The following is a 24,765-nucleotide window of genomic DNA, read 5'->3' as shown; positions in this document are numbered from 1 at the left end:
CCTGAATCCAGGCCAAGCACTTTATCCACACTGCCACCTAACTTGAAGTTATTAATTCAGGCTTTCCAATAAAGTCAAAGTAAAAATCGTGAAATTGTGTCAAGAACTTAAGAGGTTAAAAATATAAGCAAAACAACTGAAAGCACCTATTAAAAATATTTAAACATTTATGACATATAGGAGGCCAGAAAGAAAGATAATGGACAAAGTTCAAAGTTATTATAAACCAGAGCTTATTGAAATCTGTGAAGCATTAAAATGAAGTATTAAAATTTATCATTATAAGATTTATGTCAATGCTCCTTTTGGTGATGTCAAATCATGAGGCACTGATTCCAGACATAAATAATAATCAAGATAAAATATAAATCAAGGCCCAATTTAAACTACATGCTAATAGAAAGAAGTCAATTTATTTATTGCTTTATGCTTTCTGGCATAAAACACAGAAAATAAACATGCTTTCAAAGTGCTCTAGCAGCTATACTTTAAACTAAATTATACATGGTTTAAATGGAGCTTTTTCCTCTTCTGCATATTTCAGTTTTACTTAAAATTTGATTCAGAGGGTGGCTAGGTGGCGCAGTGGATAGAGCACCATCCCTGGAGTCAGAAGTACCTGAGTTCAAATCCAGCCTCAGACACTTAATAACTGCTTAGCTGTGTGGCCTTGGGCAAGCCACTTAACCCCATTTGCTTTGCAAAAAAATAATAAAAACCTAAAAAAAATTTTAAAAATTGATTCAAACCTCTGGGCTCATTCAAATTAGATAAAGAAAAATTTATTGATTTTGTTTATAAGCATTTTTGGCTTAGCAAAACTAAAAAGGTTAATTGCTAGGATTATCTACCATTTAGGTGAAAAATGGCAAACTAGAAGCAATTAAAATCTAAGTCTTCCATCTTTTTATAAAGTAAAGCTATCTAAGTGACTTCACAGAGTTTCTAATAGTCAAATATGTAATATTTGCTAAGTCAATTTTCCCACCAAATCTTAAGCAATTAATACAAAAAAGGGTTCATAACACCCATCTCTCACCATAAGAAGGTCAGTAAGAGATTGCAGTGCTTGCTTCCTAACAGAAACCGCAGGGTCCCGGCATCGATCCTGCAGGGTTGATAAGTCTTCTTGGGTACAAGGGATCTGACTGTGTTTCATTATACTAACCAATACCTAGAAGTTACATTTAAAAATTTTTATTTTATTTTTTAAATTCTGAATTTTAAACATAAAAAAGAGCACTTCTAAACACAGAGCCGAACCAAAAGAAACTGACTCTCCATTACACAGCACTTTTTAAAAAGCATCTCTACACATTACTTTCCAAACTGCCTTGCTTTTCTGTGCTACCTTCTATACTTCCTCTAAGACATCACATAATCAAACAAGTATACACACCATATATTCACATACTTATGTCTTATTTTGGCTGATTATGATGAATGAAATACATAAGAAGGGCATAAAAGGGAAAAGTAAGGAAAACAAGGTAAAATTTCTAAAAAAGTACAAGCCAATAAGAAACACTAACAACCTAGCCTGTCCTTTTCAATACCACAATATTTTTGCTACACTTTTTACTACACTCTAAACTAAGGTTAGAGATTAACAGGCAAGTTTGGAAAGATAAGTTAAATAACATATAAAGCCTTAAGATTTTCTAAAATTTCTTCTGCTATGAAGATTTTAGTGTTGGTTATTTACGTTGTAAAGTTTTGAGAAAAGCACACCTGGATGGCAGATTTTCTGACATTGGTCTTCTCATCACCAATTCTCTGTCTTAGCATAGTTAGGACATCATTTCCTACTTAGAAAATATCAAGGAGTCATTTTGATTAAAAAAAATTGCCAAATCTTAAAAGATCACAGCATAAAATCAATACAAAATCCTAGTCTAAGAGTTTGTATTGAGTCTAAGAAGTCAACTGAAAACAAAGTAGAAAGAGTAAAAAAGAGGAAGAAGAGGAAGACCTTTCCTGATTATCTGGCACAAGTGCAAGTTTTTGCAAAAAAAGATTACTTTAGCTTAAAGAACACAAGATGAAAAAGATTTCAGGATATCTGTAATTTTAATCTAACAAAGTTTTAAAATGTGAATGCCTCATTATAATAATAAAACCTGAAGTTTCTTGGGAAAAAGCTATGCAGTAGTAAATCTGTAAAAGAAAGTCTAGAGTCAGCAAGAACATTCAAAACAGTTTTGACTTATTTAACATAAATTTGTAAATCCACAAAATCCATTAATGGCAAATTCAGATTTAGAATTTAACCTGAAGAGAACATTCTATTATCAAACACATTAAACCAAATCTATGAGGCCATTAAAAACCAGTCTTTCTAAACTGTGATGAATAGTAATTTAAATAACTGTAATCCTGTGCATTTTTAAAGCACATTTCAAAGTATGTTCCAATCCTCACAATATCTTCTTAAGACAGATATTACAAGGAGCTTTATCATCTTTTACAAATGAGGACAATAAAACCAGATAAGGAAAGTGAAGTATGCAAGTTCACAGAGTGAGCCCATAAAAGAAGAGAATGGACCCCAAGTTCAGTTTTCTTTCTTTTGAACCTTGTGGACAATGAAAAGATTCCAGAATATTTTGGTTAAACATTGACTACAACTAGTACCTTCACTATACCCAGGATGTGTAGCATACCCTGTCACAAATTAAAACTACTTAAAACCCAAAATGACAGTGGTAACATGACATAATAGGAAACATATTTCCTTTAGAGTCAGAAGGCCAAAATTTTGAGTACTGGCTCCACAGCTCATTAAGTCATATAATTGTGGGTAATTAAAAAAAAACTTTACTCTTCTGCATCTGTAAAATGAAATATGTCATGTAAATGTAGACATTATGTCCTAGTGGCTATAGGGAAAGAGATTTAGAATTATAAAAGGTCTCAGAAAATCCTTTCATTTTACAGATGAGGAAACTAGGAGTCAGGAGGATGAAGTCAAGTCAACAGGTATTTATCAAGTGCCAAGCATGTTCCAATCAAACAATAAACATTTATTAAGCAACTATATACCAGGCACTGTGTTAAGCATGCAGACACCAAGAAAAGCAAAAATCCTCCTTATTCTCAAAAAAACTCACATAACAAGGAAAATAGCATGCAAACAACTTTGAAAAACAAGATACACACACACACACACATATACAATAAACTGGAGAATCTTGGAAGTTAAGGGACTTCTTAAGGTCACACAGGGAGTAATCAACAGAGGTGGGGATGTGAAACCCTATCCTCTGACTTTCCATTGCAATCCTGATAATCATGAAGCAAACTTTAAATAAGGGCAAACTAACAGTGCAAAGTGAATATATAAACAATACAGGTAAATTATTCACCAAATAATTACTGATAATGACTTTAAGCAAGTTTAAATTTCAAACTGACTGGTATAAAAGGATTCTGAATATATATTTTACAGGGTAATGAGGTCTTAATTATGGAATCTACTCAAAACAATCTAACAAGGGAGTGATGAGATAATGAAAACAAAGGGATATTTAAAAAGGAAAGCATTTTGGTCTCTTTCCCAACCTTCCCAAATTAATTACAAACAAATCAAACTTAAATGAAAACTTTCCAATGACTAGATCTTTTGAGCTTATAAATGACTTCTACATCACAACACAATTGTATTTATTGAGAATAAACTACTACCTAATTTTCGCAAGTATTACTAGTGATTTATGATTTCATTATAAAATAAAACTAATGAAATATATGAAATAAATAAAATGAAATAAAATACCATTTAACATCATTTATTAATGTTAATAAATAAGAACTATCCTCTAACACTTCACTACTACAATGAGGAATTAATCAGTTTAGAACCCTAAAATGGTATTATTGCTTAAGACTGCCTGAAACCAAATTAAATATTATTTAAACCTCAATTATTTTCAAATATAACTTGACTTACCATCAAATCCAATTCTTTCAACACCACCACTGTCAGAATCTGTTACATCTATAGTTTTAAAGGCATTAAGTGTCTTTCTTGGACAGTCAGAAGGAACTTAAAATATAACAAAAACAGAGAAAATGAAATAAGGTAAAATGTTATTACAGCATTTATTTGATAACATGAGCATGGCATGTCACTATTGGTATTGCTCTATTTTTCCACTGACAATAAACCTCAATTTCTTTCATCAAGCAATAATGTATATTACATAAATACAAAACTCTAAAGCCAAAAAGCAATATTAAATGTATTTCAAATATTTATCTAGATAAGAGTCCACTAATAAAGAGCCAACTGTTTCAGTGTTTGAAATTAGATTGGTCCATTACCTTCTGTGCTTCCCAGTGAAGTGATTGGACAACCATCCACGTGTGAGGCAGCATGACTTGAGGCTGAACAAGTAGAAAATTCATTATCATATATCATAATTCAATAGCCATCGAAACCAAAACAATTAGTAAGTTATAAGCTAAACACAACAGACTAGAATCATATTTTTCTCTCTCCAAAATACATGGACAGTAGTCATATTTACTTTTTTTTTTGGTAAGGCAATGGGGTTAAGTGACTTGCCCAAGGTCACACAGCTAGGCAATTATTAAGTTTCTGAGTCCAGTTTGAACTCAGATCCTCCTCACTCCAGGACCAGTGCTTTATCCACTGTGCTACCTAGCTGCCTCCATATTTACTTAACATTTAACAAAAGATGGTGATCTCTAGAAACAAAAAGCAGTCAGCAAACACAGTCAACAAATCCCTTTTTAAAAACATATCTATTTAAAATTCTACAAGATAACTTTCAACTGTGACAGACAAGTTTATTTAAAAACAAGTCAGATAACAGAATCTACAAGAGACTTAAAAGGGCATAAAGATAAGTCTATATTATCTGTTCTGAGAATGTTCCTTTTACAAGTCCCCTATAATAAAAACTGTCCAAATTCCCGACATTTATTCAAGCAAAATAAAAAAAATATATATTTAACTACACATATCATAAGCCTGTGCACTACCTTGCAAAATCTCTAGTATGTTATCTGAGATAATACTAGATGACATCTCCAGACAGTGAACAAAACTTGAGAGTGCCTTGCTACGGACAGTAGGTGCCTTGTCTGAACAACGTCCAAACATTAGTTCTTGTATTAAAAATTTGTGCTTTAAAAACTTCTGCTGTTCCAAGGTGAGGGAACTGTCCACCTCCCTTTCACGATATTCCAAGAGAGCTAGGACCACATCAAGAGTAAATACCCTATGTGAAATCTGTTGAAACAAAGAACATAAGAATCTTCATTAGCTGGGAATAAAAAAATGAAGAGACCTTTCTTGTATGTCCTGCAACCTTGCAGTCATCAGCTATATGCTGTACCATGTCTATAAATAAGACCTACCTTTGAGCTGCGAGAATACTTATAAAGCCAGCCAATGAATGTTGCATACTCTAAACAGGGGAGTTTATTGAGCAACTGTGTCAAGGCCTGAGCTGCATAGGTCCGATATTCTGATTTATCTAGAACCTGAAACAGAAGAACAATGAAATCTACTGGGACCAATATAGTGTTCCATAATGACAGGATATTTTTTCAGGACACATAGTTAAGTGAATTGAAACTAGCTGATATATCACAAGTTAAAAATTTTCAAACTTATTAACAATGATAATAATAGCTAGCATGTATATGAAGCTTTAAGATTTACAAAGTGCTTTACAAAAATTATCTCATTTGATCCTCTGTAAGATAAGTGCTATTATAATCTCTACTATACAGATGAGGAAACTGAGGCAGGCAGAAGTTAAGTGACTTGCCCTAGGACACAAAGCTAATGAGTGTCTTAGGCTGGACTTGAACTCCAGGTCTTCCTGACTCCAGTTTAGAGTTTTTCCCATTAAGTCACCTAACTGCCTCTAATTTTTTAAAAAGTAGTTTTAAAAAATGTTTTCCAGTGAGGATATTGACTTTAATATATGAATATCAAATTACAAATATCACATATAAATGTGCACCCTTTTAAGGTAAACAGTACCTTGGAACAAATATGCTGGAATAAGATATGAAGAACTGGAAATACAACTTCTTTTAGTTCGTCCATTAGCAAACTGTTCAAAACATAATAAAACAATCTTATTGTTAAATCAGAATAAAACAAGTTTTAAACACTGTACTTTTCCTAGACCCTATCCTTGAAACCCACTTCCCCTACATTAGGAAACAAAACAAAACAAAACCATCCCCTACATTTTAAAACAATTCAATACAATAAGGAGTTAAAAGACAACAGTCACACTGGAGTAGGTGGTGTTCATATTCTGAAGAGATACTACCATTTTATTTATCTAGGTAGAAAGATATGATGAGGAAGCTCTGTATTCTATATTAGTTATTGGCCTGATTTTTTTTTTTTTGGTCTTTTTTTTTAGGTTTTTTGCAAGGCAAACGGGGTTAAGTGGCTTGCCCAAGGCCACACAGCTAGGTAATTATTAAGTGTCTGAGACCGGATTTGAACCCAGGTACTCCTGACTCCAGGGCCGATGTTTTATCCACTATGCCACCTAGCCACCCCAAACTAAACTATTGGCCTGATTTTTTGAAAATCTCGGCTTTCATTGTACAGTCATTTGCCCTCCTGATGCCAACAGCCTAATTCTTAAGGGGGTTGCCAGAGTCATTCCAAGGTTAAGTGACTTGAGCAGGAGGTCATTGCCAGTATGTAGCAGAAGCAAAGCTTTCAGGACTTCCTGACTTTTTTTTTTTTGTTGTTGTTGTTTTCATGGGTTTTTGCTAGGCAATGGGGTTTAGTGGCTAGGCCAAGGCCACACAGCTAGGTAATTATTAAGTGTCTGAGGCCAGATTTGAACTCAGGTGCTCTTGACTCCAGGGCCAGTGCTTTATCCACTACGCCACCTAGCCACCCAGCTTTCAGGACTTCTTGATCTAAATTCAGTTCTCTTCCTATTACACCATTTTCATGGGAAATATATCAGATGCAATCAAAAGCCAATAGTCTTTATACAGTTCAAAATATACCACCATCAATTCTTTTTTTTTTAGGTTTTTTTTTTTCGCAACGCAAACGGGATAAAGTGGCTTGCCCAAAGGCCACACAGCTAGGTAATTAATTATTAAGTATCTGAGACCGGATTTGAACCCAGGTACTCCTGACTTCAGGGCCGGTGCTTTATCCACTATGCCACCTAGCTGCCCCAACATCACCATCAATTCTTAAAGGAAAAGAGTAACCCACAGTACCACTGTATGGTAATTCAATAAAACACTGACATTTTAATAGAATAAGGAATATTACTTCTTTGAACTTTGGTGTTATTTGGTAAGCTATACACAAAGGTATAAAGTACAAATTTGGTCTTTCTTTAACATAAGTCTATGTTACCAGCATTTATATGTCATTGTGCTTTTGCTCTGGTCACAATTAACATGTAATACTCTGGGAAATTTCTCTCTTAGCTAAACATCAGTTAACTAATCAACTACCTTTGAGCAAAATAATTATAAAATTCCTTAAAATCATTGTTCATTTCAGTTGTGTTCAACTCTTTATGACCCTATTGGGGTTTTCTTGGCAAAAATGCTGGAGTGGTTTGCCATTTCCATCTCCCAAACATATTTTTTAAAGGTATTCTTTAATCTACAGATCATCTAATATACTATAAAATATAATAGAGAATTGTCAAATTCACCAGAATGTTGCACAAATCAGATTAAAATATAATTGGAGGGGGCAGCTAGGTGGCGCAGTGTATAGAGCACTGGCCCTGGAGTCAGGAGTACCCGAGTTCAAATGTGACCTCAAACACTTAAAATTACCTAGCTGTGTGGCCTTGGGCAAGCCACTTAACCCCACTGACTTGCAAAAACCTAAAAAAAAAAAAAGTAATCAGAAAATGATTAACAATACAACACAAATAACATTAATTTGTGATTTTTTATTTGAATTTGCTGCCACTTTATGTCAAAATGGTCAGATGGGACCATTTAGCTAAAATGAGATCTCATTTAAAGAAAACACACACACACACACACAATACACATACATATGTGTATATACATGTTCAAGGACAAGGGCATATATACACTGAAAATAATACTAATTAATAAGCTATACTCAGTTTTATTATAAGGCTAATTTATGGAGGAAGAAAAGAATGACTTATATTCTGATCAATTTCATATTCTAGGAATGTACACAAACCAGTAATGTTCTCTCCTCCTCCATCTCTTATAACAATTCAAAAAAGTGAATGAAGAAATCTACCATGGGCAGCTAGGTGACACAGTGGATAGTACACTGACCCTGGAGTCAAGAGGACCCAAGTTCAGATTTGACCCAGACCTTACTAGCTATGTGAATCTGGGTAAATCACCAGCACTAATAACACAAGGTTACAGATAAGTAAAAAGCAACTTTTATAATTTCCAGGAAAAAAAAGCACTTTCAATTCACTTCAATTTTATATTATGGTTGGATTTGCCTTGAGAAAATCAGGACAGGAGAAAGAAAAGAGGATAGAAGATAAAGGACAAAGGAAAGACAAGGGAGAGAAATGAGAAGAAAGAAAAAAGCTAGAACCTAGTTGGAGGAAAAAACATGGCAGGTAGAAAGTAAACTCTAAGGAAATTTAGTTTTCTGTCACACTCTACAATTCACTTGATTTCAGAATAAGTTATCATTAGTTAGTCCTGCTCTTTGAAAATGTATTAGATGCAGCCCTGGAGTCAGGAGAATCTGTGTTCAAATCCGACCTCAAACATTTAATAATTATCTAGCTATGTGACCTTGAGCAAGTCACTTAAACCCACTGCCTTGCAAAAAAAAATAAATTAAATTTAAAAATGGGCTGCTAGGTGGTGCAGAGGATAAGAGTAACAGCCCTGGAGTCAGGAGGACCCGAGTTCAAATGTGACCTCAGACACTTAATAATTACCTAGCTGTGTCACCTTGGGCAAGTCACTTAATCTCAATGCCTTGCAAAAAAAAAATTGATTGGATGATAATCTTCACAGACATTCAACTACGTCAAGTCCTAAAATCTGGGAAGCTTTATTCTAAATATAAAAATCCTAGCAATTTGATAGCAAGCCAATTATTCTTTAGACTGTGGCAATGTCACCAAAGCAATTTTACAATAACTGGGCAAAATAGAAACAAAAAAAATCCCATCTACACAAGAACTTTGATAGGAGTACTCTTTAAGAGAGTAAATAACTTGAAACAAATGGGAAACAGCTAAAAAATCTATGTTATCATAAGTATAAAAGAATATTCCCATGTAGTAAGAAATAATGTAAATGCTTCAGAGAAACTTGGGAAGATATATATGAATTGACCAAATATGCAAAACCAAAGCAACAATATAAAAACACTTATATTTACATGTAAATATCACAAAAAAATAAAGTTGAGGGGCAGCTAGGTGGCACAGTGGATAGGAGCACCAGCCCTAGAGTCAGGAGGACTAAGCTCAAATCTAGTCTCAGACACTTAATAATTACCCAGCTGTGTGACTTTGGCAAGTCACAAAAAGCTGAACTCTTGAGTAATGGGGAAAAAAAATGAATGCCCTCAAAAAGAAATACAGAAGCATGCCTCTTCTTCAAGCAAATGAAGGACTAAATAGGACAGGATACTGCATACCCTGTTAGATTAAGTTCTACACTGGATGTTTTTGGATTAATTGTTTTTCTTTGTCACCTGGAAAAGTTCAACTTGGGAAGAGACGATTATGTAAAATATATTGATGACACTTACTGAAAAAAAGGCTAAATAAAATGAAGCTGAAAGGATTGATCTGCCCCAACAAGGATCCCAATTTGTCCCAACATAATCATCAGAGAAAGTACACAAACTTTGGGAATTAGACTCTCTCTGAAATATCTCATTTTACTCTCCCTAGTCACAACAAAACCAGAAATTAACCTTGTGAATGACATATACTTTATCCCACCAATACCATTGCTAGGAAAATATGCTAATAGAAGTCAAAGACAGAATTCCAGCCAAGATGGTGGAGAGAAGACAGGCACAGTTCTAAAGTCTCCTGATCTTTTCCCATCTATCATATGAAACAAGCCTCTTAACAGAAATCCGACCCACAAAACCCAGGAGAAAGAACATCTACCTCAAAATTTTTCTCCCGCAGCAGCATTGGGCGAATTTGGGTGGGTGAGGCTGGGCACAGAGGGAGGATCAGCTCTGGATCAGCCAGATTAGTGGCTGAATTGGAGCAGGAGTCTGAGGGCCCGGGAGGCGGACCTGCTGGATCAGCAGTGGGGCTAGAGTCAACTAGGGAGCAGAGGCACTCTGACCCTCTGGAGCTTGCCAACAGGGCTAGGGGGAAAGTTCCGGAGCAGGAGAGCTGCAGATACCATCCCTGGGCTCCTCTGGTCTGAGGAACTTTTGAGTCCATGTCTCCATTATTGCTGAGGCCTCTTTCCTGAACAATAGCAGACTACTTCTGACTCAGGCACAGGTGTGTGAGCAGAAGAACCAGCCCAGCTGACAATAGGGAGAGGAATGACCTCACCCCAGGGTAAAGCCCACCATTGATTGAAGGCAAAAAGATTCAATAGCTCCAAACCCTCCCTTCAAGCTAAGGGAGAAGGCCTCAATCAAGGTAACAGTCACTCCACAGAAAGCTACCGGCACCTCCTACTGGCCAGCCAGAGAAACTGCACTCAGTGAGTAAAGCTTTTAGTGATCCAAAGCCCCTGTGAACCAGCCCCTCCCCAATTCAAGGTCTTAGCAAAATGAAGAAGTGTCAGGGGAAAGGTGGATTCATAGAAAAGTTCTTGGAAGGAAAAGACCCTACTCAGAGAGACCAAGAACTGCTTTGGAAAATACGATCTGGTCTTCAGCACAGAAAGACTTCCTTGAAGAAATAAGGAAGGAGTTTAAAAATCAATTGGAGGGGCAGCTAGGTGGTGTAGTGGATAAAGCACCAGCCTTGGAGTCAGGAGTACCTGGGTTCAAATCCGGTCTCAGACACTTAAAAATTACTTAGCTGTGTGGCCTTGGGCAAGCCACTTAACCCCATTTGCCTTGCAAAAACCTAAAAAAAAAATCAATTGGAAAATTTGGGAGAGACAATTAATACCTTGCAACAAGAAAACAAATCCTTAGAAAATACAATTGGACAAATACAAAATGAGAATACATCTCTCACATCATCAATTGGACAAATACAAAATGAGAACAAATCTCTCAGATCCTCAATTGGGCAAATGCAAAAAGAAAATAATTCTCTCAAAACCTCAACTGGTCAAATGGAAAGCTCTTTCAAAAGTAGAATTGACCAATTGGAAAAGGAGTTGCAAAAGGTTAATGAAGAAAACTCCTCTCTAAAAAAAAACACAATGGAGTCTGCAGAAACTAATGACTCCATGAGACAGCAAGAACCAGTTGAACAAAATCAAAAAATAGAAAAAAATAGAAGAAAATGTAAAATACCTCATTAGCAACTGACCTCTGAGAATAGGTCAAGGAGGGGCAACCTGAGAATTATTGGACTTCCTGAAAATAATGAACAGAAAAAAAAAAAAGCCTGGATTTAATATTACAGGATCTAGTGATGGAAAACTGCCCTGATATCATGGAACCAGAGGGCAAAGTAGGTATTGAAAGAATACATCAATCCCCTCCAGAAAAACATCCCAAAATGAAAACACCAAGGAATGTTGTGGCCAAATTCCAGAACTATCAGATAAAAGAGAAAATCCTGCAAGCAGCCAGAAAGAAACAACCCCACTTGGGAGAAAGACTAATAACTCTCAAGAATTTTAACTCTATTAGATAAAATGAACTTAGCTAGGAGTGACAGACACTCAGAATTTTCTATGACTCAAATAGAATGATCTAAAAAACACTACCTCCTTTAAAAGGGGGAAAGGAAGGAGGCAGGAGGAGGGAAGGGATTGAATGGGGTAAATCTCATTACACTAAGAGGTACAAAATACCTATGGTAATAGAGGAGAAGAAGGGAGGAGATGAGAAACACCTGAATCTTCTTCTCAACAGACTTGGCTTAAAGTCAACTTACAGATACTTAGTTAACTTAAAAAACACCTAACATTTCAAGTATTAAAAGGGGAAAAGGGGGAGGGAGGACGGAGAAATGTAGGGGGAGTGGGGGAAAAAGGGAAACTAACAAAAGAAAGGGAAGGGAAAATGGAAAAAGGGAAAGGGAAAAGAAAGGGGAGGGATGATATAGAAGGGAAAACACACTCAAGGGGGTGGTATTCAGAAACAAAATACTGGGGAATATGGATAAAAAGGGGGGAAAGGGGGAAAATACAAACAGAGGGAAGAAAGCATGGAGGGCAATAAAGAATTAGGAATCATAACTTTGAATGAGAATGGGAAGAACTCTCCCTTAAAACTTAGGCAAATAGCAGAGTGGATTAAAAACCAGAATCCTACAATATGCTGCTTACAAGAAACTCATTTGAAGCAGAGAGAGATACATATAGAGTAAAGGTAAAAGGTTGGAGCAAAATATATTTTGCATCAGCTGAATTAAAAAAAAAAAGCAGGGGTAGCACTCCTTATCTCAGACAAAGCAGCAGCAAAAATAGACAGCATTAAAAGAGATAACGAAGGAAACTTTATCCTCCTAAAAGGTACTATAGACAATAAAGTTATTTCAATACTGAATATATATGCATCCAGTGGGACAGCACCCAAATTCTTAGAGGAGAAGCTGAAAGAACTACAGGAAGACACAGACATCAAAATTCTATGAGTGGGAGACCTCAACCTCCCACTCTCAGATCTAGATAAATCGAATCATAAAATAAACAAGAAAGAAGTTAAGGAGGTAAATGATTGTTAGCAAAACTAGATATGGTAGACTTATGGAGGCAACTGAATGGGTATAGAAAGGAATATACCTTTTTCTCTGCAGTACATAGAACTTATACAAAAACTGACCATGTACTAGGGCATAAAAACCTAATGATCAACTGCGGAAAGGCAGGAATAGTGAATACATCTTTCTCAGATCACAATGCAATAAAAGTCATTTGCAATATTGGGCCAAGGAGATAGAGACCCAGAACCAATTGGAAACTAAATAACCTCATTTTAAAGAATAAGTGGACAAAAAAAATTACAGAAAGAATTAACCATTTTATCCTAGATAATGATAGTGAAACAACATACCATAAACTATGGGATTCACTCAAAGCGGCTCTCAGGGGATATATTCTAGCTTTAAATGCTTACATGAATAAATAGGAGAAAGAGGAAATCAATGAACTAAACATGCAACTAAAAAAATCAGAGAAAGAACAAATTAAAAGTCCCCTTTGTACCAAATTAGAAATTCCAATATTTAAAGGAGAAATTAATAAAATTGAAAGCAAAAAAACCATTGAATTAATAAATAAAACCAAAAGTTGGTATTATGAAAAAAACCAATAAAATTGATAAATTTCTAGTAAATTTGATTAAAAAAAGAGGAAAATCAAATCGCTAGTATCATAAATGAAAATGGTGAACTCACCAACAATGAGGAGGAAATTAAAGTAATAATTTGAAATTATTTTACCCAACTCTATGCCAATAAATTTGACAATCTAAGTGAAATGGATGAATATTTACAAAAATATAAGTTGCCCAGGTTAAATGAAGAGGACATTAAATATCTAAACAACCCTATCTCAGAAAAAGAAATTCAACAAGCCATCATTGAACTCCCTTTTCCTGCATCTTTCTCGTTTCTTTTCCCAGTTTTTCTTCTAACTCCCTCATTTGATTTTCAAAGTCTTTTTTTGAGCTTTGTCATAGCCTGAGCCCAATTTCTGTTTTTCTTGGAGTCTTTAGATGCAGGAGCTTGTGCTTCCTCATCTTCAGACTGAGTATATTGATCCTTCTTGGGCTCACAGGCAAAATATTTCTCAATGGTGCTCTTCTTGTTTCTCTGCTTGCTCATTTTCCCAGCCTGAATCTAGTTTTGGGGTGCTTCCTGAGCTTTTGGGACACTCCCACAAGGGTCTCAGTGTGTGAGGCTCTGTCCTCCCTCCTGGTCTGTGAATGACCATATGTGCCCCACTCTGCCACAGGGCTGAGGTGGAGGGGGTCCTGCTGTTCTATTGGTGGGGGGGGCCCTAGACTGCGATCAGGATCTGAATGTGGTCAGAGCCCCAGAGTCCCATTCCAGGGGCAGAGGACAGAGCTCTGCAGTCTCTCTCTCTCTTTACTCCCCTCCCTAGCTTCAATGGGCTCATGCCCTGGGGCCTCCTGCTTACAGGCTCCACTGGCTTCTGTTTCCCGGAACTAGGCTGTGCTGGTCACACTGCTATCTGTGTGCCTTGAGGGCTGGCTTCAAGCGCTGGCTCTGTCAAAGGTCCCCCGCTGTTCCCTCAATTTGTGCCTGGTGATCCCCAGGACATAGCTCAGGAAACTCCCCCACTGCTGTGAGCCATGGCTCCCAGCACCCTGGGGCTGCCTCCGGGAGGCTGAAGTTCTTTCGCTCTGGCGGGCCACCCCTCCAACCCCAGGGAGCAGAGCCTTTCTGCTCTTTTCCAGGTTACCTTGAGTAGGAGAACTGCCTCATTGGGTCCCTCTGTGGGTTCTGTCTCTCGAAAATTTAGAGTCCTTAGCTTATAAGTTTTATGAGAGAGCTCCTAAGACACAATCCATTCTTGTTGTCATCTTGGCTCTGCCCTCATCATTGAACACCCTAAGAAAAAATCTCCAGGGCCTGATGGATTCACAAGTGAATTCTACCAAACGTTTAAGGAACAATTGTTTCCAATTCTATATAAACTCTTTGGGAAAATAGGGAAATATGGAAGTCTGCCTAACTCTTTCTATGAAACCAATATAGTGCTGTTACCTAAACCAGGAAGAGTTAAAACAGAGAAAGAAAATTATAGACCTTTCTCCCTGATGAATATAGATATAAAAATCTTAAATAAAATCTTAGCAAAACGATTAAAAGAAGTTATCACTAGGATAATACATTGTGATCAAGTAGGATTTATCCCAGGAATGAGGAGTTGGTTCAACATTAGGAAAACTGTTAGTATAATCAATTATATCAACAACAAACTTATCAGAAATTATATGATCATATCAATAGATGCTGAAAAAGCTTTTGACAAAATACAGCATCCATTCCTACTAAAAACCTAGATAGAGTATAGGAATAAATGGACTGTTCCTTAGAATAATTAGCAGTATCTATCTGAAACCATCAACAAGCATTATATTCAATGGGGAGAGGCTAGAGGCATTCCCAATAAGATCAGGGGTGAAACAAGGGTGCCCATTATCACCACTACTATTCAATATAGTATTAGAAATGTTAGCTTCAGCAATTAGAGAAGAAAAAGAAATTGAAGTAATTAGAATTGGGGAGGAAGAGACAAAACTCACTCTTTGCAGAAGACGTGATGGTCTACCTAGAGAATCCCAAGAAATCATCCAAAAAACTACTGGAAACAATTAGCAATTTTAGCACAGTTGCAGGTTATAAAATAAACCCTCATAAATCCTCAACCTTTCTATATATGTCTAGCAAGATACAGCAGGAAGGGCTAGAAAGAGAAATCCCATTCAAAGTAACCTCAGACAATATAAAATACCTGGGAGTCTATTTGCCAAGACAGACTCAGAAACTTTTTGAAAACAATTATAAAACACTTCTCACACAAATTAAATCAGATTTAAATAACTGGGCAAATATCAACTGCTCATGGATAGGTAGAGCTGATATAATAAAAATGACAATTCTACCAAAACTAAACTACCTGTTTAGTGCCCTACCAATCAAAATTCCAAAAAAGATATTTTAATGAGTTAGAAAAAAGTTTTGCACAGATAAAACCATTGTAACCAAGATCAAAAGAAATGTAGTAAATTGGGAAACAATCTTTACAACTAATGATTCTGACAAAGGACTTATTTCTAAAATATACAGAGAACTGTGTCATATTTTTAAAACAAAAAGCCATTCCCCAATTGACAAATGGTCAAAGGATATGCAAAGGCAATTTACAGATGAGATCAAAGCAATCCAAGGCCATATGAAAAATTGCTCTAAATCATTAATTTTTAGAGAAATACAAATTAAAGCTTCTCTGAGGTATCACCTCACACCTCTCAGACTGGCCAATATGACCAGAAAGGGTAATGATCATTGTTGGAAGGGTTGTGGGAAATCTGGGACACTATTACATTGTTGGTGGAGCTATGAACTCATCCAACCTTTTTTGGAATGCCCAAAGAGCAACAAAAATATGCATACCCTTTGATCCAGCAATATCATTTCTGGGTCTATATAATCTGAAGAGATGATGAAAAAGCGTACAAAAATATTCATAGCAGCCCTATTTGTGGTGGCAAAGAATTCGAAATCAAGTAAATGTCCTTCAATTGGGGAATGGTTTAGCAAACTTTGGTATATCTATGTCATGGAACACTATTGTTCTATTAGAAACCAGGAGGGACGGGAATTCAGGGAAGAATGGAGGGATTTGCATGAACTGATGCTGAGTGAGATGAGCAGAACCAGAAAAACACTGTATATACCCTAACAGCAACATGGGGGCAATGATCAAACTTGATGGACTTGCTCATTCCATCAGTGCAACAATCAGGAACAATTTTGGGCTGACTGAAATGGAGAATACCATCTGTATCCAGATAAAGAACCGTGGAGTTTGAACAAAGTTCAAGGACTATTCCCTTTAATTTAGGAAAAAATATATCTTATTGTCTGATTTTGTTATCTCTTAGACTTTTTCTCTTCCTTTTTTTTAGGTTTTTTTGCAAGGCAGATGGGGTTAAGTGGCTTGTCCAAGGCCACACAGCTAGGTAATTATTAAAGGTTTGAGACCAGATTTGAACCCAGGTACTCCTGACTCCAGGGCCGGTGTTTTATCCACTGCGCCACCTAGCCGCCCCTTTGTCTCTTCCTTAAGGATATGATTTCTCTCTCATCACACTCAATTCGGATCAATGTACAACATGGAAACAAAGGAAACAAAGTAAGGATTCACATTGCTTTCTGTGGGGTGGGGTGGGGGGAGGGAAGTAAGATTGGGGGAGAAAATTATAAAACTCAAATAATATCTTTAATAAAATGAACTAAAAGCAAAACGAAAAAAAGTGACTTTGAAAAAATAAAAAAAATAAAAAAAAGAAGTCAAAGACAGAGGGAAAAGTCATACATATAGAAAAAAACATTTTTATCTGCACTTTTTGTAATAGTAAAGATCTAGAAGTGGGTACCTATTGATTGCTGAAAAGTTGAATTATTGTACATAAAAATGACAATCTATTAATGAATTGTAAAGATATGAGAAATATGAAGAATTCAAACAAATCAGTAATAATAAATATAAGTGCTTCAAAACACTGAAGCAAGAAGGAAGGAGAGGATCAGTAATTCACTGGGAAGAAAAAAATGTAAAAATAACAATTATCCAGCATTTAAAAAAAAATCAAAACACAGTAGGTAACAAATCAATCACAGAATCCAGAGACCTCTAAGAGCAGTAAGGAGAGAAAAAAGTCAAAGTGTATTTCCTCACCTGATAAACTGGATTGCATGATTTCTAGTATTGATAGTTTGTGAGTTGATATTTAGGGGTGTACGGTGGGATCCTTCTCCTGCTTCAAACATGAGTATCACATTTAGCAATCGCTGGAAAAGACAAGTGATGACCTAAAAAAGATGATAAATAGTGTTCAAAATTCAAATACATTATCAAAATTGCCTACTCTGTCCAAAAGAAGTAGAAAATAAATTGGATTTTTCCCCTAATTAACATAAGAAATATTATTTTAATGATTATCTTCAGGAGCCAGACAAGGGCAAAAGTGTGACTAGAAAGGTATAGGAGAATTACCTATAACTAAGAAATGATATTTTTCTGGTCTTCCTTCCCACCCACACATATAGACAGAACTTGACAGACACAAGGAAGATCAAAGACAAACATTTAAAACAGCACAGACTTGAGAGGCAATGTAGCACAGATTTGGGGAGTAAGAAAACATTGGACTGAATTTCATCTCATATACTTAAAATCTATATGATCATGGGCAAGTTACTTGAACATTCAGAGTATTTGTTTCTTCATCTGAAAAAATGAAGATAACAGCTTGCCTTTTTGGATTTATAGATTTACTATAAAAAATGTGCTTTACAAATATAAAATCAATATGTAAATAAATTATTATTATTACTAGAATGCTATTAATACCTTCAGTTCAAAATGCAAAAGACTAAATGTTGAACCTAAAAAGATATTTTCATATCTATGTTTTTAAAGAATGTCTGAGAAGAAACAGGGATTCAAGGTACTGTAGTATAAATAATCAGTACATCAAATTTCAACTTGCAACCATGCCCTGTGCTAAGCACCAGGAATACCAATACAAAGAATGAAACAATTCACACACACACACACACAAAAACACAAGAGTGCACACACAAACACATATATACACACAGCATGAATATAAGTATAAATATATTTTAAATAGTAGTTAAATAGAATGTAGTTTCAAGATAGAAGGCACTTGTGGTTGAGGAAATCAGGAAAAGTTTCACATACAAGCTTTGAGATACATTTTAAAAAGAGAGAGACTCTGAGGTATAGGTAAAGGGGCACATCCAAGTCACATGGCCTGGCAAGTACAAAAGAACAGGGATAGAAGAGTGAGTGTCATATGAAGATCACAAAGTACCAGAAGGGAGGAAACTGTCAATTAAAATGGAAAGATGATCGAGTAATGTTTTTTTCAGGTTTCCAAAGCTAAAAAGAAGAGTTTATATAGATCCCAAAGGCAATAAAAAGCCACTGGAATTGGTTGAGTAGGAGAGTAACATTGGGAGATTTGAAGGAGAGAAATCATTGGAGAGAATGGATTAGATGCAAGAGTTGATATAAAAAAGATTTGTCAATAATTAGAGATGTGGGATCACAGGAAGAAATTCAGAATAATGCAGAAATTATGAATCTGGGAGACTGGAAGAGTAGGGATGCCTTCAGAGCAAATAAGTAAATATGAATGAAGGAAGGGTTTAGGAGGAAATATGAACTCAGATTTGGACATATGGAGTTTAAGATGTTTTTGAGACATTCAGTTTGAAATATTCAATATGTAAATGATGATGGAACTGGAAGCTCCAAGAAAAGACTGGGGCTAGGAGTTATCTGTGTAGAGATAAGAGTCAAATTGATAGAAACTGATGAGGTTACTAAGACAGAAAGTATATTAGGAGAATAAAAGATGATCCAGGGCACAATCTTGGGGAATGCTCATATTCAAAGCAAATGAGATGGTTGATGAAGTTAGCCAAGAAGATTGAGAAAGTAGTCAAACCAGTAGCACATGAACTAGTAGTGTCAAATGAAGAATTTACATCAGAAATATGGATACTGGATACCAATCAGAACATCATTTTAAAGCATATGTTATCTAAGTATCTTTGTTTTCTTATAGAGTCCTCAACAGTCAGGAAATCACTACAATGTTTATAACATTATTTTGGCAAATATAAGGCAGGACACAACCACACCAGAAGTTTCCCAAAAGGCATTATTTGGGGAAACACCCTAAAAAATTGGCATTTGTACATGCCAGGTATATTAACAGCTCCACAGAAAAGAAAATAAGATAGCTTGATGATTATTTCAGTTACTGATCAACTGTAAAAGCAGAAGTATTAAATTGTCATGGAAACCTTGAGAATTGTGTGACTATTCTTTCTTTTGTAATATGTCAACAAATAGTTCTATAAGAGCATGTCTTTGTTGTCTGGGAGCTCATCTACTTTTCCTATGTAAACTCCATTTGAAATGGAGGTCTATATCTGAAATCACAATAAGTTGCATCTACCAAATGACATATCAAACTGGTACCAAACAAAAGATCATGATGGATCTTTCAAAATTATAACATACAAACTATATGTTATATTAAGAGATCTCTAAATTAAATAAATTCTTTTTTATTGTATAAATATTTTATTTGTATTCCAATTATATACAATTGTTTCTACCTGTCATTTTTTGATAAGGTTGAATTTTATAATTCCCCCCCCCCACAGAAGGCAATCTCATAATCTTCATGTTGTTTTCATGCTATGCATTGATCAAAATTGAATGTGTTGAGAGGGAAAAAAACATATCCTTGAAGAAATAAAATATTAGATAGCAAAATGATGAAACACATAAGACAACTTTTTTTTTTTTAAATTGTAGGTAATGATCTTTGGTCTTTGTTTAAACTACAGTTCTTTCTCTGGACACAGATGGCATTCTCTGTCGCAGATACCCTAAAATTGTCCCTGATTATCACACTGATGGAATGAGCAAGTCCATTGAGGTTGATCATCACTCCATGTTGCTGTTAGAGTGTATAATGTTTTTCTGGTTCTGCTCATCTCACTCAGCATCAGTTCATGCAAGTCTTTCTAGGCTTCTCTGAAGTCCCATCCCTCCTGGTTTCTATAGAATAATACTGTTCCATCACATACACATACCACAATTTGTTTAGCAATTCCCCACTTGATCGATATCCTCTCAATTTCCAATTCTTTGCCACTACAAGCAGTGCTGCTATGAATATTTTTGTACATATGATGTTTTTACCCTTTTTCATCATCTCCTCAGAGTATAGACCCAGTAGTGGTATTGCTGGATCAAAGAGTAGATTACTGTCCTTTAGGCATAATTTCAAATTGCTCTCCAGAAAGGTTGGATCAGCTCCACCAACAATGCATTAGTGCCCCAGATTCCCCACATCTCTTCCAACACTGATCACTGTCCTTTCTGGTCATATTGGCCAATCTGGGAGGTGTGAGGTGATATTTCAGAGATGTTTTACTTTGCATTTCTCTAATCAGTAATGATTTAGAGCAATTTTTCATATGACTATGGATAGCTTTGATTTCCTCATCTGCAAACTGCCTTTGCATATCCTTTGACCATTTGTCAACTGAGGAATGGCTTGTTTTTTTTTATAAATTTTACTCAGTTCTCTCAGCTTTTGAAAATTCAATTCAACAAACATTAATTGAGCATCTACTACTTACCATGAAATATAATGGACACAGAAGTTAGAAAGATAAAAAAAACCCCAGTTTTTGCCTCAAGGAGCTTACATTCTATTATGAAAAAACAATATGTGCATGGAAAATTAAACACAAAGGAGGTAATAAGTAATTTATAAGGACAAAATATAAATCTAAATATGAAGAGCAGTTTAATAGCAACAGAATAGAGAATATAATGGAAAGAGAGAGTAGCATACAATAAGCTTAATATGGATAAACATAAGAGAATGTTCTGAAGAACTTCTTTATTTCTTTTAAGTTAAAGAGTTAATAAATTAGATCTTGACTTCCTTTACCTTATTCCCTTCCCCATGAATTGGGGAACACAGCAAATGAAGTCCATGAAAAGCCAATTCTGGTATATATTTTGCTTTGTCAATGTTTCTAAACAACAAAAAAAAATAAGTAACATTAACTAGAAGATAGGATAATAAAATTAACAAAGACCCAACACCCACAAACCATGTTTAAAATAATTAATAGTATGTTATCCAGAATATAGACAAAAAAATTAGTATATAATACCATTTTAAAGTAAACAGACTTAAAGGCTCACCTGGCTTCTAAAGTTTGAAATCCATGAAGAACTGGTTCAAAACTGATTAATCCAACTAAGATCTAAAAAACAGACACCAAGAAAAGGCTTAATATCTGACTGTTTATCTGGTCAACTTGTTAAAAGGCCAGATCAGTCAAGGTTGATAAACTTATGCATCCTGGTTCCTTCATTTACCTGTATACAATTCTGCACACACTGTGGCTTTTCTTTCAGGGGGAATTTGGGCAAAAGCCTTAAAAAATTTTTCAGAAGTAAAAAGATGGCATCCCGGATTTGACAAAGGTCACGTGCAGAAAAATTTATATCAACCTCATCATCTTCTTCTTCTAAGATTTCTTCCATCTACAATAAGAAACAAAAGGGACATCACTTTTTAACCTGTCAACTACTTTATCACAATGGACTAATAAAAATCCAACAAAGAAAGGACACTGAAGAGGCACTTCATTACTGAGAAGGCCTTTAGGTTTTTAGGGTTTTTTAAAAATAATTTTTTTGTTAACTGTACTTGACAACTATTTGTCATAATCATCTCCACATGCAATAGAGAGCATGTGATATTATGAATCTATTATACTCTGATTTTTTAATATTAGTTTTATAAGTATTCTGCTTGCCTGTATCTCCCTCTGTGCTTCCTTTACAGTCTCTTTCTTCTGGGTAATGGTTTGGATGGTTTTTTTATTGCTTTGATAATCCTCCTGCACTCTTGAATGTATCCTGGGGACCTCTCTGGTCCTGATTTATAGTACCTGGGATCCTGCCACTAATTTTCACTTTCACTGGGGTCTTGCTCAGGGTACTGGCAAGTTTCAAGCCTATTTATATCTTCCAGATAATACTGCTTTCTTCAAAACCCTTGGAAATCCTTTCAGAACCATTATGAACTTATTTCTTTTTTAAAAACTAAAAAAAAAAGCCTATTTCCAAAGGAAGTATACTTGAACAGAGAGTGTAAGTACAAATTGATCATGATGGTGATAAAGTTTATGGCTGTTGAGAATTGTACTTCTATCAGGATAGTTGAAAGGACACTTTGACAGAAGGTGGGAGTACAAGACAGGTATAAAGCAGTTAAGCAAGTCATTGATAAAAAGGATTATATAGAAGAAGAAAGTGGAGGCATTAGAAGATAATTAATGCCACATGAAGAAAAAAGAACCTTTTATAGTAGAGGGAAAAAAGAGAGAGTGTAAACATTGAGCAAATGTCTAGCAATCAGAAGTAAAACAATAGTGAGGAGAGATAAGGGGAATGTAGAAAGAAAAATATAAATAGGGTAAAATAGGATAGAGAGAAATAAAAAGGTTTTGATATTGCTTCTTTCTCTCTCATGAACATTTTTTCCCCTTAGTTACAATTTTTCTTTCCCAACATGCCTGATAAGGAAATATGTTAAGTATAATTGTACATATATAACCTATATCAAATTGTTCACTGCCAGGAGGAGAGACGAGAGAAAGGAAGGAGGCAGAAAAATGCAGAACACAAAAGCTTGCAAAAAGAAGAATGCTGAAAACTATCTTTTCATGGAACTGGAAAAAAAGAAAGAAAAAAAAGAAAAAAGTGGAAAGTAACAAAAAACTGATACAAATAGAAATGAGCAAAATCAGGACAACACTGTACAAAGGAATAATAATATTCTAAGATGATCTACTATGAATACTGGAGCTATTCTCAGAAATACAATGATCCAAGAAAATTCTGAAGAACTTATGATGAAAGTTGCTATCCATTTCCAGAGAAATGGATAGCACATACTTTTGCTTTCTCATTTTCTTGAGGGGTTTTTTTGGTCTGTTTACTTTCACAGTATGATTTACATGGAAATTTGCTTCTCAGGATTACACATGTATAATCTATGTCAAATTGCTTGCTTTTTCAATGAGGAGAGGGGAGGAAGAGAGAATGTGGAACTCAATTGGAAAAGAAAAGTTAAAACTGCTTTTACATGTAATTTAGAAAAAATATTAAAGAACTAAAAATACCCATCTTTCCATATTAGTCATATTGTAACAGAAGAATCATTCAGGGGACAGCTAGGTGGCACAGTGGCTAGAGCACTGGCCCTGGTCAGGAGGACCTAAATTCAAATCCAGCCTCAGATACTTAATAATTATGTAGCTGTGTGATCTTAGGCAAGTTACTTAACTCCAGTTTTGCAAAACAAAACACACACACACACACACACACACACACACACACACACAAAATCATTCAGAACAAAAGGGACAAACTGAGAAAGGGAAAAAAAAAGAAACAATAAAAGTTAAAATAGTGTGCTTTTGAGCTGCATTCAGACTATAAAGTGCTTTAACTGGAGATGGAGAGCAATTTTCTAACCATCTTTTAGAATCATCATAGATCACTGCATTGCTGAGAAGAGCTAAGTCTATCATAGTTGATCATCACATGATATTGCTATTACTACTGTGTACAATATTCTCCTGGTTCTGCTCACTTACTTAGCATCATTTCATGAAAGTCTTTTCAGGGTTTTTTTTTTGAAATCTATATAGACTGATTTCTAAATTTTCAATCTGAGCTTTGCTAATGACCATACTCTTGTTGTGAGGTCAAAGAGCTTGATAATGTTCAAAGGCTCTGGGCCTTCCTTGTTGGAACATTCAGGTCTTCCTGCTTTTTGTATATAGTACTGTATATTCTAGGAGTACTGAGGATATTTCTGGAGTACTCTGGAAGAATTAAGGAGCATTGTGCTGGTTCCAGTTTTTGTTACTTCTTTAATGTCGAATACCTGGGCTGAATAAAGATACTTACTGGTATAACTCTTTGGATTTCCTGATCATTATTCAGTCTGTAGTTCTTTTTTTATCCTAGCTGTAGTACTTGTAATGGAGCTGAGCTGTCCTGTTCCTGTTCACTCTATCTTAACCAGAAGTTTGTTATTTGGCATTTTGATGTCATTTAAGGTCTACAATACTTCATTCAGCCAATCAATAAGCATTTCTTATGTGTCTGCTATTTGCCAGGTGCTATGCTATGTGCTGGGGCTACAAACACGAAAAATAAAAATACATTTTACTTCTGCTTTCACTATTCACCACAAAGGTACCTGATACAATGGTCTTACCTGAGGGTAGTCTTGCTGACATTCTACCT

The 24,765-nt window shown here is 35.4% G+C and overlaps 1 protein-coding gene across 3 annotated transcripts in view; it reads right to left on the bottom strand.

Moving 5' to 3' along the window:
- NCAPD3 (non-SMC condensin II complex subunit D3) overlaps nt 1-24,765 on the bottom strand; it is a 97,475-nt gene that overhangs the window by 57,485 nt on the left and 15,225 nt on the right. For 2 of the 3 annotated variants that reach the window (XM_074216276.1, XM_074216274.1), the window contains exons 5-15: nt 21,817-21,984; nt 21,640-21,701; nt 21,380-21,467; nt 17,548-17,681; nt 6,020-6,092; nt 5,386-5,511; nt 5,008-5,257; nt 4,324-4,386; nt 3,950-4,045; nt 1,732-1,808; nt 1,040-1,174 (exon numbers count right to left, since the gene is read on the bottom strand). In XM_074216276.1, the coding sequence (XP_074072377.1) occupies nt 1,040-1,174; nt 1,732-1,808; nt 3,950-4,045; nt 4,324-4,386; nt 5,008-5,257; nt 5,386-5,511; nt 6,020-6,092; nt 17,548-17,681; nt 21,380-21,467; nt 21,640-21,701; nt 21,817-21,984 (1,272 nt within the window). The remainder of the gene's footprint in view (nt 1-1,039; nt 1,175-1,731; nt 1,809-3,949; nt 4,046-4,323; nt 4,387-5,007; nt 5,258-5,385; nt 5,512-6,019; nt 6,093-17,547; nt 17,682-21,379; nt 21,468-21,639; nt 21,702-21,816; nt 21,985-24,765) is intronic. The other variant, XM_074216275.1, reaches the window with a different exon arrangement.

This window comes from Macrotis lagotis, chromosome 1, assembly GCF_037893015.1.
Source record: "Macrotis lagotis isolate mMagLag1 chromosome 1, bilby.v1.9.chrom.fasta, whole genome shotgun sequence".
NCBI lineage: Eukaryota > Metazoa > Chordata > Mammalia > Peramelemorphia > Peramelidae > Macrotis > Macrotis lagotis.
The sequence above is the reverse complement of the archived record's forward strand: the minus strand, read 5'-3'. Positions and strand labels throughout refer to the sequence as shown.